This window comes from Eretmochelys imbricata, chromosome 22 (genome assembly GCF_965152235.1).
Source record: "Eretmochelys imbricata isolate rEreImb1 chromosome 22, rEreImb1.hap1, whole genome shotgun sequence".
Taxonomy (NCBI): Eukaryota; Metazoa; Chordata; order Testudines; family Cheloniidae; genus Eretmochelys; species Eretmochelys imbricata.
The window spans coordinates 13,592,629-13,615,796 of NC_135593.1; the positions used below are offsets into that span (position 1 = coordinate 13,592,629).

Here is a 23,168-nt window from a genome sequence, read left to right on the forward strand (position 1 = left end):
CACAAACATTCAGAATCTCTATATTATATGGGAGATTCTTATTTGGTCTTTGTCCTATGATGCTTTAGTTCTCATTCAAACCACAACACTTAAGAACAAACAGGTATAATGCAATCCAAGTGCTTCATGTAGCTATAACTTCCCACTCGCATAACACCCACATTTTGAGAAATGCTATCAGTTCCTAAAACAAAGCAGCCACTCAGTTAAATGGAAGGTACTTGCAGAAACATGAAGTGACCCATTACTATTGCTAGAGGGCTTCTCACTAAATCTTAGCAGTCAGGACAGACCTTAGGTCACTGATGTGAGATAACACCCCCCCCGAATGAGCTTCCATTAACAATCTAAGAACCCAAGCACTAGAGAAATACTTGAAAGCCCCCAGCCCTAGAACAATGCTTTGAATTCTGTAAAAATCTGATATAAATATGGATCAAAAGACCCAGGATAACCTGTTAGACTGAAGAGACCTGTGGAGAGGGATGAGGCAAGGAACTCAGTCAAACCATGTGTATACCTTGAGCTAAGAGGGCCAATAAAGAAGTGATATAGACCACTCCCAGTAGCACAGTTCAGTTTTATTTAGAGGCGCCACATCTATCTCAGAGTTACTAGGGAAGCATGTTTGTGTGTCACCTGAACATCAAGACGACAGCTCGGAGATCATATTTAGGAACAAAGTAATGACCATACTGGATCAGATCAGTGGTCTGGGTAGTCCTGTCTCTGACACAGGACAATATCAGACTGGTGCAAGTGCTGGAGGAACCAACTAGGGGCGAAGCTCTTCTTGACCTGCTGCTCACAAACCGGGAAGAATTAGTAGGGGAAGCAAAAGTGGATGGGAATCTGGGAGGCAGTGACCATGAGATGATCAAGTTCAGGATCCTGACACAAGGAAGAAAGGAAAGCAGCAGAATGCAGACCCTGGATTTCAGAAAAGCAGACTGACTCCCTCCGGGAACTGATGGGCAAGATCCCCTGGGAGAACAACATGAGGGGGAAAGGAGTCCAGGAGAGCTGGCTGTATTTTAAAGAATCCTTATTGAGGTACAGGGACAAACCATCCCGATGTGTAGAAAGAATAGTAAATATGGCAGGCGACCAGCTTGGCTTAACAGTGAAATCCTTGCTGATCTTAAATACAAAAAAGAAGCTTACAAGAAGTGGAAGACTGGACAAACAACTAGGGATGAGTATAAAAATATTGCTCGGGCATGCAGGAGTGAAATCAGGAAGGCCAAGTCACACCTGGAGTTGCAGCTAGCAAGAGACGTTAAGAGTAACAAGAAGGGTTTCTTCAGGTATGTTAGCAACAAGAAGAAAGTCAAGGAAAATGTGGGCCCCTTACTGAATGAGGGAGGCAACCTAGTGACAGAGGATGTGGAAAAAGCTAACCTACTCAATGCTTTTTTTGCCTCTGTCTTCACGAACAGGTCCCAGACTACTGCACTGGGCAGCACAGCATGGGGAGAAGGTGACCAGCCCTCTGTGGAGAAAGAAGTGGTTCAGAACTATTTAGAAAAGCTGGATGTGCACAAGACCATGGGGCCAGATGCGTTGCTTCCGAGAGTGCTAAAGGAGTTGGCGGATGTGATTGCAGAGCCATTGGCCATTATCTTTGAAAACTCATGGCGATCGGGGGAAGTCCCGGACAACTGGAAAAAGGCTAATGTAGTGCCCATCTTTAAAAAAGGGAAGAAGGAGGATCCTGGGAACTACAGGCCAGTCAGCCTCACCTCAGTCCCTGGAAAAGTCATGGAGCAGGTCCTCAAGGAATCAATTCTGAAGCACTTAGAGGAGAGGAAAATGATCAGGAACAGTCAGCATGGATTCACCAAGGGCAAGTCATGCCTGATTAATCTAATTGCTTTCTATGACGAGCTAACTGGCTCTGTGGATGAGGGGAAAGCGGTGGATGTGTTGTTCCTTGACTTTAGCAAAGCTTTTGACACCGTCTCCCACAGTATTCTTGCCAGCAAGTTGAAGAAGTATGGGCTGGATGGACTATAAGGTGGATAGAAAGCTGGCTAGATTGTCCTGCTCAACGGGTAGTGATCAATGGCTCCATGTCTAGTTGGCAGCCGGTATCAAGTGGAGTGCCCCAAGGGTCGGTCCTCGGGCTGGTTTTGTTCAATATCTTCATAAATGATCTGGAGGATGGGGTGGATTGCACCCTCAGCAAGTTTGCAAATGACACTCAACTGGGAGGAGAGGTAGATACGCTGGAGGGTAGGGATAGGATACAGAGGGACCTAGACAAATTAGAGGATTGGACCAAAAGAAATCTGAAGAGGTTCAATAAGGATAAGTGTAGAGTCGTGCACTTAGGATGGAAGAATCCAATGCACCGCTACAGACTAGGGACCAAATGGCTTGGCAGCAGTTCTGCAGAAAAGGACCCAGGGGTTACAGTGGACAAGAAGCTGGATAGGAGTCAACAGTGTGCCCTTGTTGCCAAGAAGGCCAATGGCATTTTGGGGTGTATAAGTAGGGGCATTGCCAGCAGATCGAGGGACGTGATCGTTCCCCTCTATTTGACATTGGTGAGGCCTCATCTGGAGTACTGTGTCCAGTTTTGGGCCCCACACTACAAGAAGGATGTGGAAAAATTGGAATGAGTCCAGCGGAGGGCAACAAAAATGATTAGGGGACTGGAACACATGACTTATGCGGAGAGGCGGAGGGAACTGGGGATGTTTAGTCTATGGAAGAGAAGAATGAGGGGGGATTTGATAGCTGCTTTCAACTACCTGAAAGGGGGTTCCAAAGAGGATGGCTCTAGACTGTTCTCAGTGGTAGCAGGTGACAGAAGAAGGAGTAATGGTTTCAAGTTGCAGTGGGGGAGGTTTAGGTTGGATATTTGGAAAAACTTTCACTAGGAGGGTGGTGAAACACTGGAATGCGTTACCTAGGGAGGTGGTGGAATCTCCTTCCTTAGATATTTTTAAGGTCAGGCTTGACAAAGCCCTGACTGGGATGATTTAACTGGGGGATCGGTCCTGCTTTGAGCAGGGGGTTGGACTACATGACCTCCTGAGGTCCCTTCCAACCCTGATATTCTATGATTCTCAGAGGAAGGTGCAAGACATCTTCAAGCAGATCGAGGGACGTGATCGTCCCCCTCTATTCGACATTGGTGAGGCCTCATCTGGAGTACTGTGTCCAGTTTTGGGCCCCACACTACAAGAAGGATGTGGATAAATTGGAGAGAGTCCAGCGAAGGGCAACAAAAATGATTAGGGGTCTAGAACACATGACTTATGAGGAGAGGCTGAGGGAGCTGGGATTGTTTAGCCTGCAGAAGAGAAGAATGAGGGGGGATTTGATAGCTGCTTTCAACTACCTGAAAGGGGGTTCCAAAGAGGATGGCTCTAGACTGTTCTCAATGGTAGCAGATGACAGAACGAGGAGTAATGGCCTCAAGTTGCAGTGGGGGAGGTTTAGATTGGATATTAGGAAAAACTTTTTCACTAAGAGGGTGGTGAAACACTGGAATGCGTTGCCTAGGGAGGTGGTGGAATCTCCTTCCTTGGAAGTTTTTAAGGTCAGGCTTGACAAAGCCCTGGCTGGGATGATTTAACTGGGAATTGGTCCTGCTTCGAGCAGGGGGTTGGACTAGATGACCTTCAGGGGTCCCTTCCAACCCTGATATTCTATGATTCTATGATTCTAAGTGATAAAATATGGAATAACCTGCCCATAGGGGAAGTTCTTCCTAAATTCCTCAGCTAGAGGTTGGTTTACAGCTTAAGGCATAAGGTTCTAGAGGACTTCCACACTCTTTCCCCCCCCCACCCCAAACCTTACTAATTAAATAACTCTAGGTGTTCTTGTTATCCAAATCAATATACAATCCCTTTCTGAATACTGCTTGAAAATGGTGGCCTCGATAATACCTTGTGGCAATGAGTCCCACTGGTTAATTGTATGTTGTATTAAAAATTCTGTGCGTCTGAAACAATAATACTTCGCATAGCCTGCATAAAGCACTGCAGTGTTACTCCATCTCCCCAAAGAGCTTCATGGACAAGAATGAAGAACTCCTCATAAATCAGTATTCAGAGTAACAGCCGTGTTAGTCTGTATGTGCAAAAAGGAAAGGAGGACTTGTGGCACCTTAGAGACTAACCAATTTATTTGAGCATAAGCTCTCACGAAAGCTTATGCTCAAATAAATTGGTTAGTCTCTAAGGTGCCACAAGTACTCCTTTTCTTTTTGTAAATCAGTATTATTATTCCAGTCTGATAGATGGGCACACCAAGGCAGAGGAGGACATGCTCAGAGAAAGCTTCAGTTATATTGCAGATGGTGGCTCTCAGGAATGCCTGATTTCTAGCCCACTCTACCTTGCAGCCCAGATGGGAACATAAGAACTTCTACTACGAACAGACAGAAAATACGGTTTTAACCCATGGGATCAAATTGTCGCCCTGAAAATTCCCAGATCCAAATCAAGACTCACCAGGGCCACTTCTGTCCATAGCATCATAGTTACTTACAGTTTCTTAGTGCATCCAGTGCCCACCGCTCTTCTGAGATTCGGAAAGGGATCGCTGGTCCATAGTGCCCAGAGGGTTCTTTGAGAGTCAGTTCTGCCCGTTGCTCTTTCTCAAAATGTCTTTCAGTCACAAGAAGATCTACCACCTCCGACTTCTCAGCCATGATTGCTGAAGGAGACTGAGCCTTCAGCATCAAGGGAGACTCAAGTCCCAAATCTTTATCTAGCCAACAGAAGAGCCAATCCAGTTAGAAGTCCCACTACATATTCTGAACTACCCATAGGGTGAAAACTAAACCACATGGCACTCTCTTTCACAAGGACAATTTGAGGATGCATATCTGTAGCATGGGCTATTATTTTTAATTAGTTGAAACTCTGCAGAATCTCCTTTCCCTGCAATTTAAGGATAGCTGGGAAAGACTAGCAGGTATACTTCACAGAATCATAGAATATCAGGGTTGGAAGGGACCTCAGGAGGTCATCTAGTCCAACCCCCTGCTCAAAAGCAGGACCAATCCCCAATTAAATCATCCCAGCCAGGGCTTTGTCACGCCTGACCTTAAAAACTTCTAAGGAAGGAGATTCCACCAGCACTTCAACGGACCAGGTTTCACTCTCCCACGGGCCTTCTAGTGAAGGCTTTTCTGAGCCCAAAAACAAAAACAACCCCCCCACCAACTTTCACTGCAGCAGAAAGATCCCTATAATGTGGAAGAAAAAGCCCAGCACTCTCATACTGCATCCAGCACACCGACTTATGCAGTTACCTGGACTCTGCATACCACTGACAGGGATATCATGCTGTTCGTCTTTCAGCTTCTGCTGCTCCTCTTCCTCACGCTCCTCGCTGCAGGAAGGGGAAAAGGGACCAAATTCTGTGAATCCCATGCATTTCTACCACTCTAACAGCATCATCAACGCTTTGGAGATCCCAGGAATGGACAAAGGCCACTGGAAAACCAAAGCTGAAGGTGATTTTTACTTACTCGCCAGGTCCTGATTGTGGTAATGGAATCGGCCTTTTAGATGCCTCGACTTTTACTGTCCCTGCCATCCGAGCGATCAGGTCCTGCCATCTGCGAGAGGCCAAAAATGAGATAGACACGAGACACTTGAAGCATAAAACGATGATATCTCATGTAACGTTTTTTAACCTAGCTAATCTAACTGTGGATAGTCTTAAAGGAATAGACATTTCTATTTTATTTAAATCCTGCTACATTGTTTGCCTCAACATCTTGTGACAATGAGTTGAATTCCACAGGTTAAAGATGGTGACCTCACCAGATACAAGGCAGATGCTCCAGCCCTGACAAACGAATGCAACAAGCTCAGCAGAAACCATACAGATGCAAAAGTGGGAGATTCAATCCAACAACAAAAAATGAAGCCAGAAGTAGAACATTGTATGCAATGCCTGAAGCTAACCTATTCCACAGTGGATGGCGAGTGCCTGGGATTTTGTCATTTTACACAGAGCATCAGAAAAGAGATTTTTATTCTTTTCCATAAAGTTCTCAAGGTAACAAAACACAGTAAGAACATTTGGGGGAGGGATTTCTGCAGTCTGGATGTGGTTCGCTTCTACAGGATTTCTATTGGAACAAAACCAGTTCTATGAATATAACCCTAGAAGCGCGCTTTGTCTCCAGACTTTAACTGAAAATGCATTGAACACTCAGACATTCCTGAAAGGCAGCTCTAATTTCTGCACTTCAGAGTTTAATATTCTATTCGAGATGCCAACTCAATGAACAAAAGCTTGGTGACGCTGAAGAAGTCTTTGTTATCCTAATTGCACTTCACTTGAAGGAAGGGCCAACAAATTTCTTTGTCCGTATTGAACATTTAAAATTTCTAATTAATGTTTTACCTTTAAAGGGAATTGCAGTGCTCGTTAAGAGATGCCAGACTGACAATCCTGGGAACCTAAATTTTCTCTCTATTGCCAAAGAGCAAGTACAGCACAGACAGCAGCAGTGAAAACTACCTCTCTACTTGCACGATTTATAAACCGAGTTCTGGATGGATTTTCTCTAGGGGGCCCGGGTGAGTTCACCCCATGGCTCAGTCTGTCCTCTGGCCTCTGTGCAGAAATGGACAATCACAGTGGACAGTTACTGCCAAAACTGCTGGTAGTTCGCATGTTGCAACACCTGTCCACAATGACCTCGGGTGAGATCCACTAACTAATCTCACGTAACGCAGGCCACTCTGCCATTGTATGGCAAGTTTTGCTTACTGGAGATGAGGGGTCAGTTTCAAATCCCTAACATAGCAACAGAAGGCACATAATCTCATTACCAACCTCTAAGAAGCCATCAAGTCTCCCAGGACAGTATTTTCCTGAACTACAATGGTTACAAGACATAATATGGGGGTACCAGAATGTTATTGATGCAGCTAGTTTCAAACTTTCATGCACGCGAGCAGTTTGTATCACCACCTTTGTACCAAAGCTAGCAATCCTGGATTTTCCAACTGACCATGCATTTTATATTACACAGTGCTGATGCACATGGCACTGTGCAATAGGTACAAAGTACCATACAAACAAATCCACAACCTAAGGTGTTCACAGTCCAGAGGCAAAGCACTCCTATCAAAGGCAGAATGAAGAACAGTTCAGACAGGGACTGGAATTCATAAATTATAGCGCTTGTGAGTTTCCTGCCACTCTGTAACATGTCCTAGAGTCCTGAGAGTACCCAGGACAGATGGCAGGTTCTACGACTCTGCATAGAGATGCAGGTCTTGGTCATTGGTTCACCTGACAGTTAAACCGCGTGGGTCTCATTAGCTCCAACTCACAAAGATTTAAAAAAGAAGCAAGAAGCACTTGTAAGGCAAGAGAAGGGCTAGGAGTGAGAGACGAGACATAAGAAACAGAAACAGGCTCTAGAAACAGCCTGAGCTGGCAAAGAGTAATTGTTGTTCTTTTTAAGAATTAAGGAAAATTCCCGACGGGGTGACAAGTGAGAGTTTTGGACATTAGCTCTGTGTGTGAGCTGAGCTCAAGATCATTCACAAGCCCCTCTAGAGTGAAACCTCTACTCAGGCAGTGGGGCGTAAGAGTCCTCTCTCCACCACAGCAGAGGTGACTGAGCCCATCACTTACACAGTCTTTTCAGAAACAGTCTGTGCCACCAATTCATAAATCTGGGCGCCGTTTTCGGACATGGAGATGACGAAGAAAGCTTTGTTATCTGGAGAGACACAAGAGGAGAGTAATTTAATCGGATGCTTTGTCCTGAACAATTGTATCCCAAATTCACTGAAACCAGGCAGATACTCAGATGTTTTTATTACCCAATAAAGGTGTACTGCAGGAAGATTCTGTGAAACAAACCAGCAGGCAAACTACATAAATACAAAGAAGTTTAATTCACTAACACAAATGGAACTCTGGCTTCCAGACCTGACAAAAAATAAATAGTTATTGCTCCTCACGCCACTTTAAATTTCCCCCTCTTCCTCAGTCACCTGGCCCTTCTAAAGCCCTTTTTCCTCAGGGGATCTCACAGTGCTTTACTTTACAAACATTAACTAGAGCTCACACCACCTCCGTAAAGACACTACCCCATTTTACAGAGGGGTAACAGGTGTAGGCAGGTTAAATGGCTCATTCAAGGTAACACCACAAATCAAAAGTGCAGCCGAGAATTAAATCCAGGAGTCGCGACTCCCAGTGTCCTGCTCCAACTCCTAGACAAAACCTCCTTCCTCAAATGGCCTTCCCTTTGCATTCAGATTACTCTAAGTGTTGCCCATTGGTTGCACTGACCTGTCGCCACCTGGCGAACCAGCACAGTGTTCAGCTTGATAACAGGACTGAATGTGTGTTTGCTGTCAGAAGTGGATGCCAGAATCTTACTGTGACACCTCAGCACCAGTTTATCGTCTTGCTTTTGCAGCAGCACTAGAATATCCTCCAAGAGCAGCGTGTAGAGATCTGTAAAGGGCAAAAACAGGCCTGGAATGGGTTAATGAGTCACTCCCTCACATCACACCTCATGGCACATAGAAGAAAAAAAAAAAAAAAAGGGCTGTATTTTCTATTATATGCAGAGGCTATGCCAGCCTAAGCGAAGCTTGAAAATCTCTCTCATCAGAACCACAGCAGATGGGGCCCCAACATGATCCTAATGATACTCGGACACATTTCAGATTTGACAAGAATAACTGAATCTGCTTCAGGAGCAGGCCTGCATTCATACAGGCAGCAGGACAACTCATAATTGGGAATCACAGCTATGCCACATCTTTTCTCCACCTTGGTCACAAACCCAAGTTTAAGTCGGCTGGTGGGATAAGGCTCACCAATAGTCTTGTCCCGATTAACCTTCCAGGTCAGAGGTCCTTCGTGAATCATCTTCCTCTTGGTTAAATCCAAGTTCTGTCAATAAGGGGGAGAAGGGAAAAAAAAAAAAGTAGCTTTTATAGGGGGTTCCCTGCATGGGAACTTTGGAAGTCAAGGTAAAGGCACTCCTGTCAGGAGACCAGTAGCTGAATCCAAAGGCAGGTAAAATGAGATTTAGAATCTGTTGTATTTGTGTGAACCTAGAACCTGTGGGTTGTTTCACTCTTCAGCATTCACTGACCTCTGAAAGGTTTCAGCATAGCAGCCGTGTTAGTCTGTTTTCGCAAAAAGAAAAGGAGGACTTGGGGCACCTTAGAGACTAACCAATTTATTTGAGCATTTCATGAGCTACAGCTCACTTTATCGGATGCATTCAGTGGACTCACTTTTTATGCTCAAATAAATTGGTTAGTCTCTAAGGTGCCAGTAGTACTTCTTTTCTTTTGACCTCTGAAAGAAACTTCTGTTTTCCCGATTGTGAAAGGACAGGGATTGTGAAAGGATAGGGTTACGGACAGGTGGATGTCAAGCCTGTAAAGGGGGAGGGAACGGAAGCTTTATGTGTAGGCACTGGAACCAGGGAGCCAGAAGGCCATGCCCCCTCCTACTTTTTAACGTGGGCATATTTTGAGGGGTCAGCATGCCTCCCCCGCCCCCACAAACGGCAAGCCTCGGGCAGGTGCGGAGCAGTGCTACACAGCAGGGGAACTTATCACTGTTATCAGCTCTCCATCCTTAAAATGCAGCCCCAGCCAGCTCTGCTCCACACCTGCCTGAGGTTTGCAGTTGGGGGGGGGGGGGAGGCAAGAAGAGGGGCAGGTGGTGGTACACTGCCCCTTCCCCTAAACTACGCCTTTGTTAAAGAGTGGGGTGCATGGTCCCCAGTCCCAGCACCGGTGGGCCCCCCCACTTCTACAAAGGTTCCAGTGCCCTTGGTGAATGTGATAACCTGGGATCTCCTGCCTGTGGCAAGAGGGCGTTGGGAAGGTGAACGGCGTTCCCAGGGATAAGTGGGACAAGTGAAAGCTCCTGGGTAGTCTAGGTAAAGGATAATAGGGGAGAGGCTGTGGTCACCAGCAAAATCCAGGGTACTTGATGACTGAATTTAGCCTCTAAGTAGTGGGTGGATGTATAGGATTTTTAGTAGAGGGGACAGTTTAAGTCTATATGGAAAGTTGGGTTGGATCCTGTGGCCTACAGTTCTGAAAATTAGATACAGCATGAAAGTAAAAACTTGAGACTTTGCCACATAAGTATCTTCAAGCTAGAATGTTCTAATTAGGTTTTGTTTGGGCTAGGGATTTATGCGTACAGCCTTACACTACCTTAGAAATTTTCGGGGGAGGATTTTCTTTTAAATGAAGTTCTGAGGCATCATCATGACAATGATTGTTTCCAGCAGTATTTCATCAACAAATGTTTGGAAATTTATATTTTACTTCATTAGTGCTTCAAAACGTGGACTGAAAGTTAAGAATGCCTACAGCACGCTCTCTGAAGAATGAATTGTTTTGAAGATCTGCTGGACTTTATAACGTCATTGAGTTATTCATTCATGTCAGGGCTCCTGACAGATCTGCAGGCAAGCTATTAGAGGTAGTAATTTTCATTAGCCATGCCTTCCAAGTTTCAGAGTTTATATCAAGATGGCAGATTTCATATTTCCAGGAGTCCTTTATTTCATGACTTAAAGAGTTTGTGAGCCTTTTCTAGCATGCTGGCAGACCATACAAAAGAACTTTAGAGTGAACTCCATGAGCCTTGAAACACAAAAACCTCTTCAGATATTATAATATGTTATAACTTCCACATGATCACTAACAGTGCAAGAGACAGTATATACTACTATGAAAAGATGAATGTAGAGTGTATATCCTGAGTATTGTTTGTACATTTATACCAAAAGGTGAAACCCTGTCCCTAGATATCTGTGCCCCCCCTAAACAAAAAACTGTATCAGAAAAGTTACAAGCTCCACGGTGACTCATGCTGGAGTTTAAACAGGACATGAAGCATAGCACTCTAGCTCTGGATTTAGAAGCTTGGCTGCCTACACCAGTGGATTGTCAATGTGAATCAAGCATAGCTACAAGTTCTACCTGTGAAGCCAAGAGAATTTCTAAGCTTTGGTTCTCCCAGAGGACTTCCCCGTTCTACCAGCAGTACTCTGAAGTAGGAAATAATGTAGAGCTATCCCACCATGAGGTGTACATGCTCTAGTGGTTGTTTCAGAAGGGGGATATAAATGCCGTGAACCAGTTATCTCTCATGTGACATACAAGTGAAAAACCTAGTATTCCATAGCAGTTTTGTTCCATGACATTTACAAGTTCCACAGACACTCTGTTTTGCAAAATCAAGTTACTAAATTCATGGAGACCTTCCAAGAGCAACCAGAGGTTCAGGTTTTCATATCTAATAAATGTTCCACTTAACCTTTGTATAAAATAAATTTACCTCTCACCAGAGCCTCTTCATGAGAAGTTTCAAGTGGAATGAGGTTTTTTTGATTTTACAACAGAAAGTTATAGCAGGAAGTATGACCAGCTTAACTAGAGGGGGGTCACTATCATGGCTCAATAATCACTTCCGCTCCGTCACTCACCCTAATCTCATCCAGCATAGGGTACTCCGACTGCTTCAAGTAGGACAGGTCAAGGCGACGCTGATAATCTTCCAAATGCTGGAAGACACATGATGAAGTCATGGTTATACTGGTTTGGGACAACTTGGAAGAGTCAAAGTATGTAACAGGTGACTATCAGAACTTCAACAAGATCATAGAGGCTTGGCATTCCAGCTCTAGGAGTAGTATGAGCACACACCACAAAATGCGCTTCATTCCTTCAACCACAGTGCTAGCGATTCTGGATTGTTTCTCATCTCCCCATCCTCCACCCTCCTCACTCCCTTCCCTCCCACCTGCTTATTCTCTGATTCTTTGACAGCCTGGTTCACATAGTTAAGGATCTGACGGCAGTGATCTGCTGCTTTCTTCACTTTCTCCTTCTCCTCAGGCCGTTCTACAACAGGGCAAAGAAATAAAGAAGAGGTGAGCTCCAGAGGAGGGGTAAAGGGAGAATTAATTAAGAACATAAAACCATAAAAATGGCCATCACGGGTCAGAACAATGGTCCATCTAGTCTAGTATCTAATGCAACACACTGCCCGCCCCCCCCCCCAAGTTCAAAGGGGGAGCTGGACTTTGTAAAACATTCAATTAGCTTTCATCGCTTCACAGATTAATGATGGAAATTAGCTTCATGTCAGAGAGATCCAGGTCTGGATCCCATTGGACACAGGTCCAGGATACCAATCAAAAGCAGAGACGGCATTCTATCACCCAAAACGGGGACATAAGGACTTTCCAGAAAATTTCTTCACTTCATCAATTCCTGCCCAAAGACAATTCTGAGCTGTGAGAGAAGTTGGTTAGAATTCCATTCTAGTTCCCAGCGAGGTTGGTCAGGGCAGACTGAAGGCCGGGGGAAGACACAGGAAAGAGAAGCATCTCTTTTTCCCATGTGCTGTCTAATGTTTAAAGAGATGGAGGAGCTGGCTCAGTGGGGAATGCATAACATCAGATCAAACTACTCACACTTTGAAATCAACGTGAAAAAGTGATAAATGGTTAACGGCAAGTAACCATGACTATAAAATTAGAGAGTAAAAGAAAAACTGCTGCCTTTGCTAGAAAAGGCAAACATTTTAAAAATGGGAAGGGGAAAAAAATGTGTGTGTCAACATGAAAGTACTCCTACGGAGCAGGTCTCACTGCAGCCAGCATCGGTTATTAAACCTTTGTTGAGAAGGGTGCATGTGGGATTACCATCAAGCTTTTGTGTACTTTCCAGGCTGAGCTGGGCCAAGAATAGATTTTGCTGTTTGCTGGCCATCCAAAAAAAAAAAAAAAAAAAGGAAGAAAAATTGTTCCGGGTCAAATCCAAAATGGGTTTTTTTGGAAATTTTCAGTAAAGAAAATGTTGAGTAGGGTTAAAGGAAACGTTTCGTGTAACCACCACGGAACTGGAGAAATGCAGGACTGGAAGGGACACTCAAGGCTTCCTCTCTTCCAATGGTTCCCAAACTTGTTCTGCTGCTTGTGCAGGGAAAGCCCCTGCACGGTTTGTTTATCTGCCACATCCGCAGGTTCGGCCGATCGTGGCTCCCAGTGGCAGCGGTTCGCTGTTCCAGGCCAATGGGAGCTGTGGGAAGCGGCGTGGGCTGAGAGACGTACTGGCAGCCGCTCCCATTGGCCTGGAGCGGCGAACCGGCCCGACTCAGCAGGAGCTTTCCCTGCACAAGAGGCAGAACAAGTTTGGGAACCACTGCTCTAGTCCACCCCCCCATCCCCCCCCGTGCTAAGACAGGACCAAAGTAAACCTACACCATCCCTGGCAGGCGTTTAACCTGTTCTTAAAAACCTCCAATGACGGGGATTCCACAACCTCCCTTGGAAGCCTATTTCAGTGCTTAACTACCTCTACAGTTGAAGTTTTTCCTCATATCTAACTTGAATCTTCCTTGCTGTACACTCAACAGCTTACTTCTTGTCCTACTTCACAGTCCTCTTTGTAGCAGTCCTCAACATATTTGAGGACTACTATCAGGACCCCTGTAGGTCTTATTTTCTCAAGATTAAACATGCCCAGTTTTTAAACCTTTCCTTATAGGTCAGGTTTTCTAAATCTTTTTGTCATTTTTGTTGCTCTCCCATGTACTTTTTCCAATTTGTCCATATCTTCCCTAAAGCGTGGTGCCCAGAACTGGACACAGTAACCCTGTGGAGACCTCACCAGTACTGATTAGAGCAGGACAATTACCTCATGTGTCTTACATATCATAATCCTGCTAATATACTCCAGAATATTAGCCTTTTTGATAACTGCATCATATTGGGGACTCATTCAATTTGTGATCTACTGTAACCCCCAGGTCCTTTTCAGTAGTACTACCCCCTAGCCACTTACTCCCCATTTGGTAGTGCTGCATTTGATTTTTCTTTCTTGAGTGAAGTAATTTCCATTTGTCTTTATGAATTTCTCCTTGCAAGATGTCAAATCAATTCTCTAATTTGTCAAGGTCTTTTCGTATTCTAATGCTGTTCTCCGAAGTGCTTGGAGCGCCTCTTAGTTTGATGGCATCTGCAAATTTTACAGGAATACTTTCCACTCCATTATCCCACTCAATAAAAATATTGAATAGTACTGGACCTAGGATTGGACCCCAATAGATACACCCTCCCAGTTAGACAGCGAACCACTGATAACTACTCTGAATAGTCATAGAATCATAGAAGATTAGGACTGGAAGAGACCTCAGGAGGTCATCTAGTCCAACCCCCTGCTAAAAGCAGGACCAACACCAACCAAATCATCCCAGCCAGGGCTTTGTTAAGCTGGGCCTTAAAAACCTGTAAGGATGGAGATTCCACTGCCTCCTTAGGTAACCCATTCCAGTGCTTCATCACCCTCCTATTGAAAAAGCTTTTTCCTAATATCCAACCTAGAATTCCCCCACCGCAACTTGAGACCATTGCTTCTTGTTCTAGTCTTTCAACCAGCTGTGCACCCATCTTGCAGTCATTTCATCTAGACCAAACTTCCCTAGTTTGCTTATGAAAAATATCATGTGGGACTGTGTCAAAAGCTTTACTAAAAATCAAAATACATCATATCTACAGTTTTGCCTCTATCCACGAGGCCAGTAACTCCTTTAGAACCAAGCATATCACTAGTGTCAGGTCTCCCACTCCCTGGGATGTGGGAGACCTGGGTTCTATCTGATGTGATCTGAACTTGGGTCTCTCACATCCTAGTAGAGTCCCCTAGCCACTGGGCTATGGGATATTCTGTATGAGTCTTTCTTAATTCCTCCCACTGAAGGTGTTCTACACATTGTATAAAAGCAAACAACAGTCATTGGAGCAGAGATTTGAACTTGAGTCTCCCACATCCTGACTAGAGTGCTACGGTCATCACGCTAGAGAGAGTCAACCTCCCAAAACCGGAATGAAATTTTTCTAATCAAGCAGAAAGAAAAAGGTTTTGTTTTGACATGACCATTTTGGTCACATTTTTTGGTTTGGTCGAAACTATTCAGCGAACTCTTCGTGAGCTGACAAATAGTTTTGGGTCAATCAAAACTGCATTTGAAAAAATTTCACCCAACTCTCATTACACAGCGTGCATTTAAGCAACGTACAGGTGAGCAAGGTTCTGCAGTGTGTATCTAACATTACTTTGAAGATTTAAAGGGTGGTAAGAGGATCAATATTAGATTAAAAGTCCATTAGCATCCAGTGTGAAGAGAGAACCTCTGTAACATTCACACTATTTCCAGAACTTAGATATTAACATGAGAAATATATTAAAAATGCTTAAGACAGAATGTTTAAGCTTGTGGGCATCAAATCTGTTTTGAAACTTATTTCCTAAGTGCATGTGCTTTTCTCATTGTGAGTGGATGTTAGAAAAGGCGTGAGAAAGGGTGGAGGACACATGGTGAGAACAGTCACTGACCCATGGCAGTGAATGATCCATTATGCATATATTTTTAAGAGTCAGATTTGTTTGGCAAAACTGCCAAGAAGCAGGCACAAAGATAATGGCTCCCTCGTGGAAATGCTGTACCTGAATACTTAGCGATATTATCCAGCAGAAGGGGGTACTTAGTCAGCCTCTGCATCTCAGTGGGAATGATATCTTTCAACTGCAACCGGCGACACAGTGGATTGCTCTCAGCATCCTAAAATTGAACAGGGTAATAATGGCATTTGTCATTTTTATTAAGACTATAATTACCTGAACATGTACCATCTATTCATCATATAAATGTCTATTACTTCACATTTCCAGTAATTAAATACAAGACAAGGAATGCCTAGATTTATCACTCAGACTACATAGCCCGGTTTCATTTGCAATTACATATAGGAAAGGCTCATCACAAAAGCAGTGGCTTCCTTCCCTCATTACTTCACACAGGCTGGTACCCTCCATAATCAATCAATCTCAGTCACTGCCACACAGGGAAGACATCAGCTTAGTCTTTCACACTGCGTGGACACTACATTTTTCAAAATTACACCAGTCTTTGTATTACCAGAATTCCCATCCAGCAGTAATGCAGATAATGCTCTCCTCTTCAGATGGCACACATGCTGAGGTCCTTCCCAGTGGGATAGGTATACCACATGTCTCTTGAGTTCAGGGCGCACACCCACTTTGCCCTGCTGTGCTACACAGAACACCTGTTCTCAATCAGGCATGTGCACAGTGTAACAGGGATGGGTATCTAAGTCCTGTAACTGAACAGGTTTCTCTCTACCAGCACATTATCTTTAATCCACAGCATTAAAGGTTCACCTGTCCAGAAGTGATTAACAGAGACAATCTGGTGTTGGAAATAATGCCGATCCAACAGCAATCTTAGATATGATCCTGCTAATTGTATTAACCTTACTTACAGCCCCCGGTTATCCTTCACTGATCATCATCCAAATTTGGGACCAGTTCCAATTTTTGAGTGAAACTCACCTGCACAAAGGTTTGGAAGCGAGAGTCTTTCTTCTGCCGTGATTTGATCACCTCTAGAGCAAAAGGCTGGTTACTACAAAAGGTGGCAGTTGCGTGTTTCAGGTTCTCCTCTCCTGCTCCACTGAACTGTGTCAAGAAACCAAGGAAGCCAAATTTAGACAGAGACAAACTGGACACATGCCAACATGAGCTCTGGCACACACTGGAATTGCTCTCAGAAGGCAAAGAGGCTGCCCAGACCCACAAAATAGCCACGTTTACACCTCCTCGTCTCTAATTGATACAGACTGCCTTTCAGATTTCTTCACCCCAACCTGCCAAGGAACCCTTGGCAGCTGAGAAGATCTCCCGTTAGGCCTGCTTTTACACAACCCACTTTTCACAATCACTGTCTTTCTATCCATACCAAAGGCAGAATGTACTGCAAGGCATGAGGTCACTGCTGACTCAGAAGAGGAGACAATGCCATTGCTTCATCCATCAAGCCATTGAGTCACAATCAGCCTTGGTGTAAGCAGGTACAACTACACTGATCTAAATAATGAGGGATGAATTGGGCCTATTTTACTTTACCATTGCCCTGTACATGCAAGTCCAGGGTTGCCTGTGAAACCATGTAGTTGGGCCATCCACTGCAAGCTCCCAGGATTCACATGTGATCTGATTGCCCGCCCTAAACTTCTGCACCGAGATGGCAGGTGGAGTTGAAAAAAAAAAAACGAGCCGGGCTGATGACTGCAAGAGACTGTGCTGAAAACCCCTTTATCTGCTCTCCTTGGCACCCACCCTTGAGCCAGCCTAGGGGTAATGTCTTCACTAGCAACGTTAAACTGCTGTCGCGGCAGCGCTTTAACATGGCTGTGTAGACACGGCATCAGCACGGGGAGAGCATCGGCGTGGTGAACAATGCCCAGCCTGCTGACGTCCCAAGCCTTCCATCCGCATACTTTGAAAGGTGACCTGCAAAGGAAAAAGGAACGTGTGCGCAATTTTTTTGCTTCTTTACAATATACAGAGGAGAGCCAACAGGTTTGGGGCTTCCCTTCAGTCGAAATATCAGGTCTGTGTTACTTTCTTTTGGCTAGGGCAATGGAGAACTGGTTGGATAAGACATCACAAGAGACTGAAAACCGAACAACTGAAAAGTGAAGTAGTTTTAGCCAAACTCTGAAACTCTGAATTAAATAGGTTTCACCAGACAGCAACAGAAAGATTAACCCTTGGGATACAAGCATTTTTGGAAGGACTCAGATACTCCCACTCGGGTCTGAGGAAACTCCCACTCCAATTCTCTAGTAGTTTTATGAATCCTCCAGCAAACACACAGGGAATACAATACTTTATAGTCTCAATATTTCCAAGGTAAAAATATAAGTAGTCCAACCACCCAGCAAAACCCATTCATCTTCTCTCTCTCTCTCTCACCCCTCCCCAGCCCCACTTTCTGTCCTTCACACATCATAAAGAAGCAAAAAAGGCAGACAAGTTTTGCCCTCTAAGCAGGTCACCTTTAAAGAAATGACTCACGTATTTATCTTTAACTGAATAAATCATGCCGCTAGATAAAGCGATCAGCAAACTCCATGTTGAGCTCCCTCCACCTTCTCACAGTCCTGTGTCCCCACCTCCATATTAGCTCCAAAGAAATGATCAATTTCAGATATTGCGTTCTTAGTGGGTGTGAGTTACACTGGTTTCCCTGGGGCTTTATTTACTATTTTATTGGACTCTTACTTTCAGGAATATTTACATTTCTGAACAGGAAGAAAAAGAAATTCAGTTTACCCAGGTTAGCAAGTCTTCCCCAATCTGATCAATAACAGAGGTCTCATTCCGTTTACGGACAGCTTTCATCTGATCATTCAAACCAGCTAGAGGAGGGGGGAAAAAAGCAAGAGAAGGGTAATTAATACGGTCTCAATTGGTCATTTATTTCAAAATGGGATCAAACCAAAAAGGAGACTGGATTTACAATAATAATCACACGGCAAATTAAAGTGAAACAGAGAAGTGCCAGATGGTAGGCTAATATTGATAAACAGGAATCATTAATAAGAACGAACAATAAATAACCACTCCGAGAACTTTTCCAACATTACTTTGTCTACTTCACAAGGAGGAGAGGCTTAATGTTATTCTAATTTTAAAATGCAGGGAAACAGACACAGTAAGGTTACAGCGAGTGGCTTGCACAAAGTCACACAGTGATACAACTGGAATCCTAACAGTCCCTTACTCTAACCACTAGGAAACCCTGCTTTTCAGAAGCATCAGCATCCAAATGCATATTGCTCCCTTTAGTAGCCCTCTGCCTATGAACCTCCTGGCCAGCACCTGTCTGGTTAGTTTTTTCGCATGAGTATTCATCTCAGTATTGCTCTGTTTATGAAAGAGGGGGTGTATATCACCTTAAGACCCCTTGGGCATGTGCATGAGAACAAGAGTGTATCTGGCACCTTGGCAACAGATATGCTTGTGAACCAAGTGTGAAATGATTGCGTGCATGCAATTCAAGTGCCGTGTGTGGATGCCCACTATATATGGATAAACTTATGCATACTTGCATCAGCAAGCATGTATATCTCAGGTGTGTGCATCCATCACTGCTGTCGGGAGGCTAGCAGAGCTGAAAGGCACCTCATCTGCCCTTACTGTGGAGCAGAAGGATATCCTCTAGGTTTGAAAAGATTTTGCGCAGGTCAGAGGGGGTCAGGATGCCTTCACGGAATACACGCTGGTAGAAGACCTGATGCAGAACCTTCAGAGTGCGGACGTGAGCTCGCTCAGTGTAGAACAGCTCTGAAGAGGAGGAAGAGAAATACAGGATGATTACTGATTTCATGCAGTAACCCTGCATGGATTCCAACGCGGTCTATAGCGGAAGCCAGAATCTGCCAGCAATTGAGTTACTTAATAAATTAAGCAGTTGAGAGAGCACACATTAACTCTGGGGTCAGGAACCTGAACCTGCGAAAAATCTCTCCCCCATCTGTGCCCTCCTTGCCAGCCCAGATTCTGGTGCACTAAGGAATCAGAAACCATGCTCAGCTACCCTAGATACAGGAACGTGCAAGGAAGCAAACTTGTTACTGAATTAACCCATCTACTTGGGGTAAATTGTAACACCTATCACCTCACTCAGTCACACACACAGCTCCATAGAGCTGTATGATTTGAGATCAAGGTGAAGTCTCCATGAGTGTGCTGGGATAGGAGCCATTCCCTTAGATTGTGCTTTTTTTTTTCCAGAAAGCAGTACATAGTCCTCCCCGCCTCTTTACTCCCTCCCAGGATGCTGTAAGCTGGTCCTTGTTTTGCCATCTAAAACTGCTTGCTCCTGCTTTGGGACTGAGCCAGTCTAGGATCTCTGCATGTTACCTACTGATATATAAACGCCATACCAGCAGTTTGCACATTCTTGAAGTTTGCAGGCCAGAAACTACAGCTTGTTCCTAACTGTGAGCCACTCAGATGAAGAAAGTGCTCATTTTAAGTGTTGGGAAACTGTAGGTTCCAGGATTTGGTGGGTCAGCAAAGAGAAACACGTGAACTCACCATTAATCACTTCTTGGCGTTTGATTTCATAGGGTTTCAGCCCCAGCAACACCTCTTGGCTCACCAGCTGCTGCCAGTTGGGAGGATCAGTCTCAGTGTCAAAATCAAACAGCTCATCCTCACTCTGAATATCCCCAAAGCCCACACTGTCCATCCTGAAGAGAGAGAACACGCCAGTCAGATGCCTTCTGATTCAAGCACCGACACAGGGAAGAAAATGACAAAGTGTAGGCAGAAGGAGGGAGAAAAAACAAAACAAAACCACAGTTGAAAATTTTATGAAGAAATACTCAGGGAAGCTGCCACAAGCCTTCTGGTTACAGATGCATTTTGGTACTTAGCCCTTTTACAGAGACCTTTATCGAAGGCTTAACGTTCACTCTTACAACACTATCTGCACTGAGTGTTATAATCCCCCATTTTACAACATGGCTAAACAGACATACAAAGAGGTGAAGTCATTTGCCCAAGGTCATATAGTAAGATGGAGAAAAGCGATGATTTTTTTTTTCCCCCCCACCCCTTTCCACTATCTGCAGATACTGCCACAAAGATTTAGGGCTTGTCTACACTGGCAAGTTTCTGCACAGTAAAGCAGCTTTTTGCCCTGGAACGGAACCCAGTATTCTTGACTCCCAATCCAACCATTATAAGTAGTGGTAATAATAATTAGTGCTTTTTATCCAGACATCACGCAGCGTGGGTATTAATATCCCCATCACCCGCACTATTATCTAGGTCATTGAAACTATTTTGACCAGGGACGGATTAAAATATCACTAAGCTCTACTTTATAAGAGTGTGGCCTGGTGGACAGCACACTCGACTGGCTCTCAGGAGACCTGGGTTCAATTCCCAGCTCTGCCACTAGCCTGGGTGCACCTGGTCAAGTCACTTCATTTCTCCATGCTTCAGGCTCCATCATTTGTGAAATGGGGATAATTAGGCTGACCTCCTTTGTGAAGTGCTATATCAGGTATTAACTATAAAGTAATGTTCTTATTTCCAACTAGTTCACAGCCATACTCACTTTCGGAAAGGTTTTGGTGTCCCCAAGTCAGCTAATCTGAAAAACAAAAATTAGCTTGAGTAATGGGATTTCATTCCCGTCAGCAGAGCTCCAGAGTGAAATCTTAAGGACTGGTTTGTCGTTCTAGCCAAAAACTTGACATTTTAGCCCTGATACTGAAGAGAGTCTTCTAGTACAATTATAGTGGGAGGAAACCAAAATATCTCAGGGCAGTGTCTCCATTCTCTCCCCTTCCCCCCTGAATAATGTTCAAAATAGGCCACGCTGCCGATGTTGTTCTGCAGACCCAATGTAACTGCTTTCATTCTCTTTGCTACACTCTTCCCAGCTCCAAATCACTTGTGCCCATAAATACCTATCAAGTTCTCCTTCTTCCTCTTGCAGCTGGTCCAGCGGAGGGGATGGGAAATCAAAGACGGTGTTAGGGGTGCGGGGTGCGCCATCCACAGAGTCACTAAGAGGTGGAGCATCTCCAGACTGCTTGGGGCCTGAAAAGAGAACCGTCAAGAGTTTCCAGGAGAGATCAAAACACAAAACTAGCTTTCGAGGGGGGCTGAGGGGGTGGAAACCAACAATTCCTGATCTTAGAAAGAAAGAAGCCTTAACAGAGAAGCATTTAACATTGCATTCATCTGTTGTTGCAGGGCTGGGTACTTGAGCACTGAAGTTGGGGCTATTTCTTCCTCAGGATGATTAAACAATACAGTATTTTGGAAGCCAATGACAAGCCACATTCAAGAACCCAGTGACATAACTCAGCACAGATCACTGAACAGGAAGAGTCAGAGTGTCTGAGGGCCTCAACGTTAGTAACATGCTCTTAAAATGGGATGGCAATTTGCACATCCTATCCACAATACAGCATTGAACACTCCCCTCTCCAGCATCTTCTCACCTGTCTCGCTGTCCTTGCTTCCCTCCGGGGAGGTAAAGGGCCCCATAGCTAAAGGAGACATGGGATTGGCAGGAGGGCATGTCATGTCTGTGCCATCGCTAGAGGACCCACTCTGGCGCATCTTGATAGAGTCTGGTGGCTCTGGACTAACTGAAGAGACTGTGGATAAGTGCTTTGGATGGCGCTGCTTCTGCATTTCCATGGCCCTGCCAACTGAACAGAGACAGACAAGACAGATTGCCGGAGGCCTTCCTGCCTCCAGAAATCCTCAGCGAGATTTCAATGAATAATTTCATTAGCTTGTTTTGTTTTTTAAAATCACATCTCAAACCGAATGAGTCTCCAGTTAATGAATGCTAGTCAAGCTCCGATACAAGGATGTTGTTCAGAGGGTTTCTTTAGCTGACATCTGAAGTACTCTGTGTATTGTGGAGGTTGCCTAAACAGATTTTAAGTCTCACTGGGACACAGGGTGATGATGGGTACAGAGACCATCTGATTTTCAGACAGACCATTAGGAAGCAGAACGCACATTCCACAGTCCAACATACTTGCACTGCTGTCATGGCGACTGGGTCTCCTTGGGGGTCCCAGGATACTGGGGAAGCCTCTCCTCTTCACTTTTTCCTCCCCTTCTTTCTCTTTCTTTATACTTTGCTGCGGTTAATACACAACCAAAGAAAAACCAGATGAGTAATTCATTTCTCCTGGAGTCAGTTATAGATATATCTGCTACTACCTCAGAATCCTACAAGTTCAAGATAGTAGAGACCTATTCACACTAGTTGGTCTATCCCTATCCCTCTCTGTCAGCACAGGACAGTTCACAACAGTATTTAGATTTCAAAGGAGAGAGGAGCAGGTTCTAAGAGTCATTTCCTTACCCAGAGCTTTTACAGGACTCAAAATACAAGAAGAGGGTGACCAGGAGTCAGGCAGCCAAGTGAGAGAGGAACAAAGCTAACATGTCAAAACATAGACTCTTAAATCCATCTTTAGACACCCGACACCCGACAGTGGGAGCTGGGGCTGCGCCACACTGCAGTCATTAGAAGCTGCAGGCACCCAGCACCGCTGACAGGTTTCAGAGGAGCAGCCGTGTTCGTCTGTATTCGCAAAAAGAACAGGAGGACGTGTGGCACCTTACAGACTGACCAATTGATCTGAGCATAAGCTTTCGTGAACTACAGCTCACTCCGTCGGATGCGTTCAGTGGAGTCCACTGAACGCATCCGACCAAGTGGGCTGTCGCTCCCGAAAGCTTATGCTCAGATCAATTGGT

General features: G+C 44.6%; 1 protein-coding gene across 5 annotated transcripts in view; it reads right to left on the reverse strand.

Moving 5' to 3' along the window:
* The window catches only part of ARHGEF12 (Rho guanine nucleotide exchange factor 12), a 102,474-nt gene that overhangs the window by 11,388 nt on the left and 67,918 nt on the right, over positions 1-23,168 (reverse strand). For all 5 annotated transcript variants that reach the window (XM_077839909.1, XM_077839908.1, XM_077839910.1 and 2 more), the window contains 17 exons: positions 22,438-22,543; positions 21,887-22,099; positions 21,347-21,479; positions 20,992-21,027; positions 19,962-20,116; positions 19,059-19,205; positions 18,192-18,277; positions 16,407-16,532; positions 15,501-15,615; positions 11,791-11,891; positions 11,474-11,551; positions 8,829-8,904; positions 8,293-8,460; positions 7,627-7,714; positions 5,495-5,584; positions 5,276-5,355; positions 4,507-4,728 (listed from right to left, as the gene is read on the reverse strand). In XM_077839909.1, coding sequence (XP_077696035.1) covers positions 4,507-4,728; positions 5,276-5,355; positions 5,495-5,584; positions 7,627-7,714; positions 8,293-8,460; positions 8,829-8,904; positions 11,474-11,551; positions 11,791-11,891; positions 15,501-15,615; positions 16,407-16,532; positions 18,192-18,277; positions 19,059-19,205; positions 19,962-20,116; positions 20,992-21,027; positions 21,347-21,479; positions 21,887-22,099; positions 22,438-22,543 — 2,020 coding nt within the window. The remainder of the gene's footprint in view (positions 1-4,506; positions 4,729-5,275; positions 5,356-5,494; positions 5,585-7,626; positions 7,715-8,292; positions 8,461-8,828; positions 8,905-11,473; positions 11,552-11,790; positions 11,892-15,500; positions 15,616-16,406; positions 16,533-18,191; positions 18,278-19,058; positions 19,206-19,961; positions 20,117-20,991; positions 21,028-21,346; positions 21,480-21,886; positions 22,100-22,437; positions 22,544-23,168) is intronic.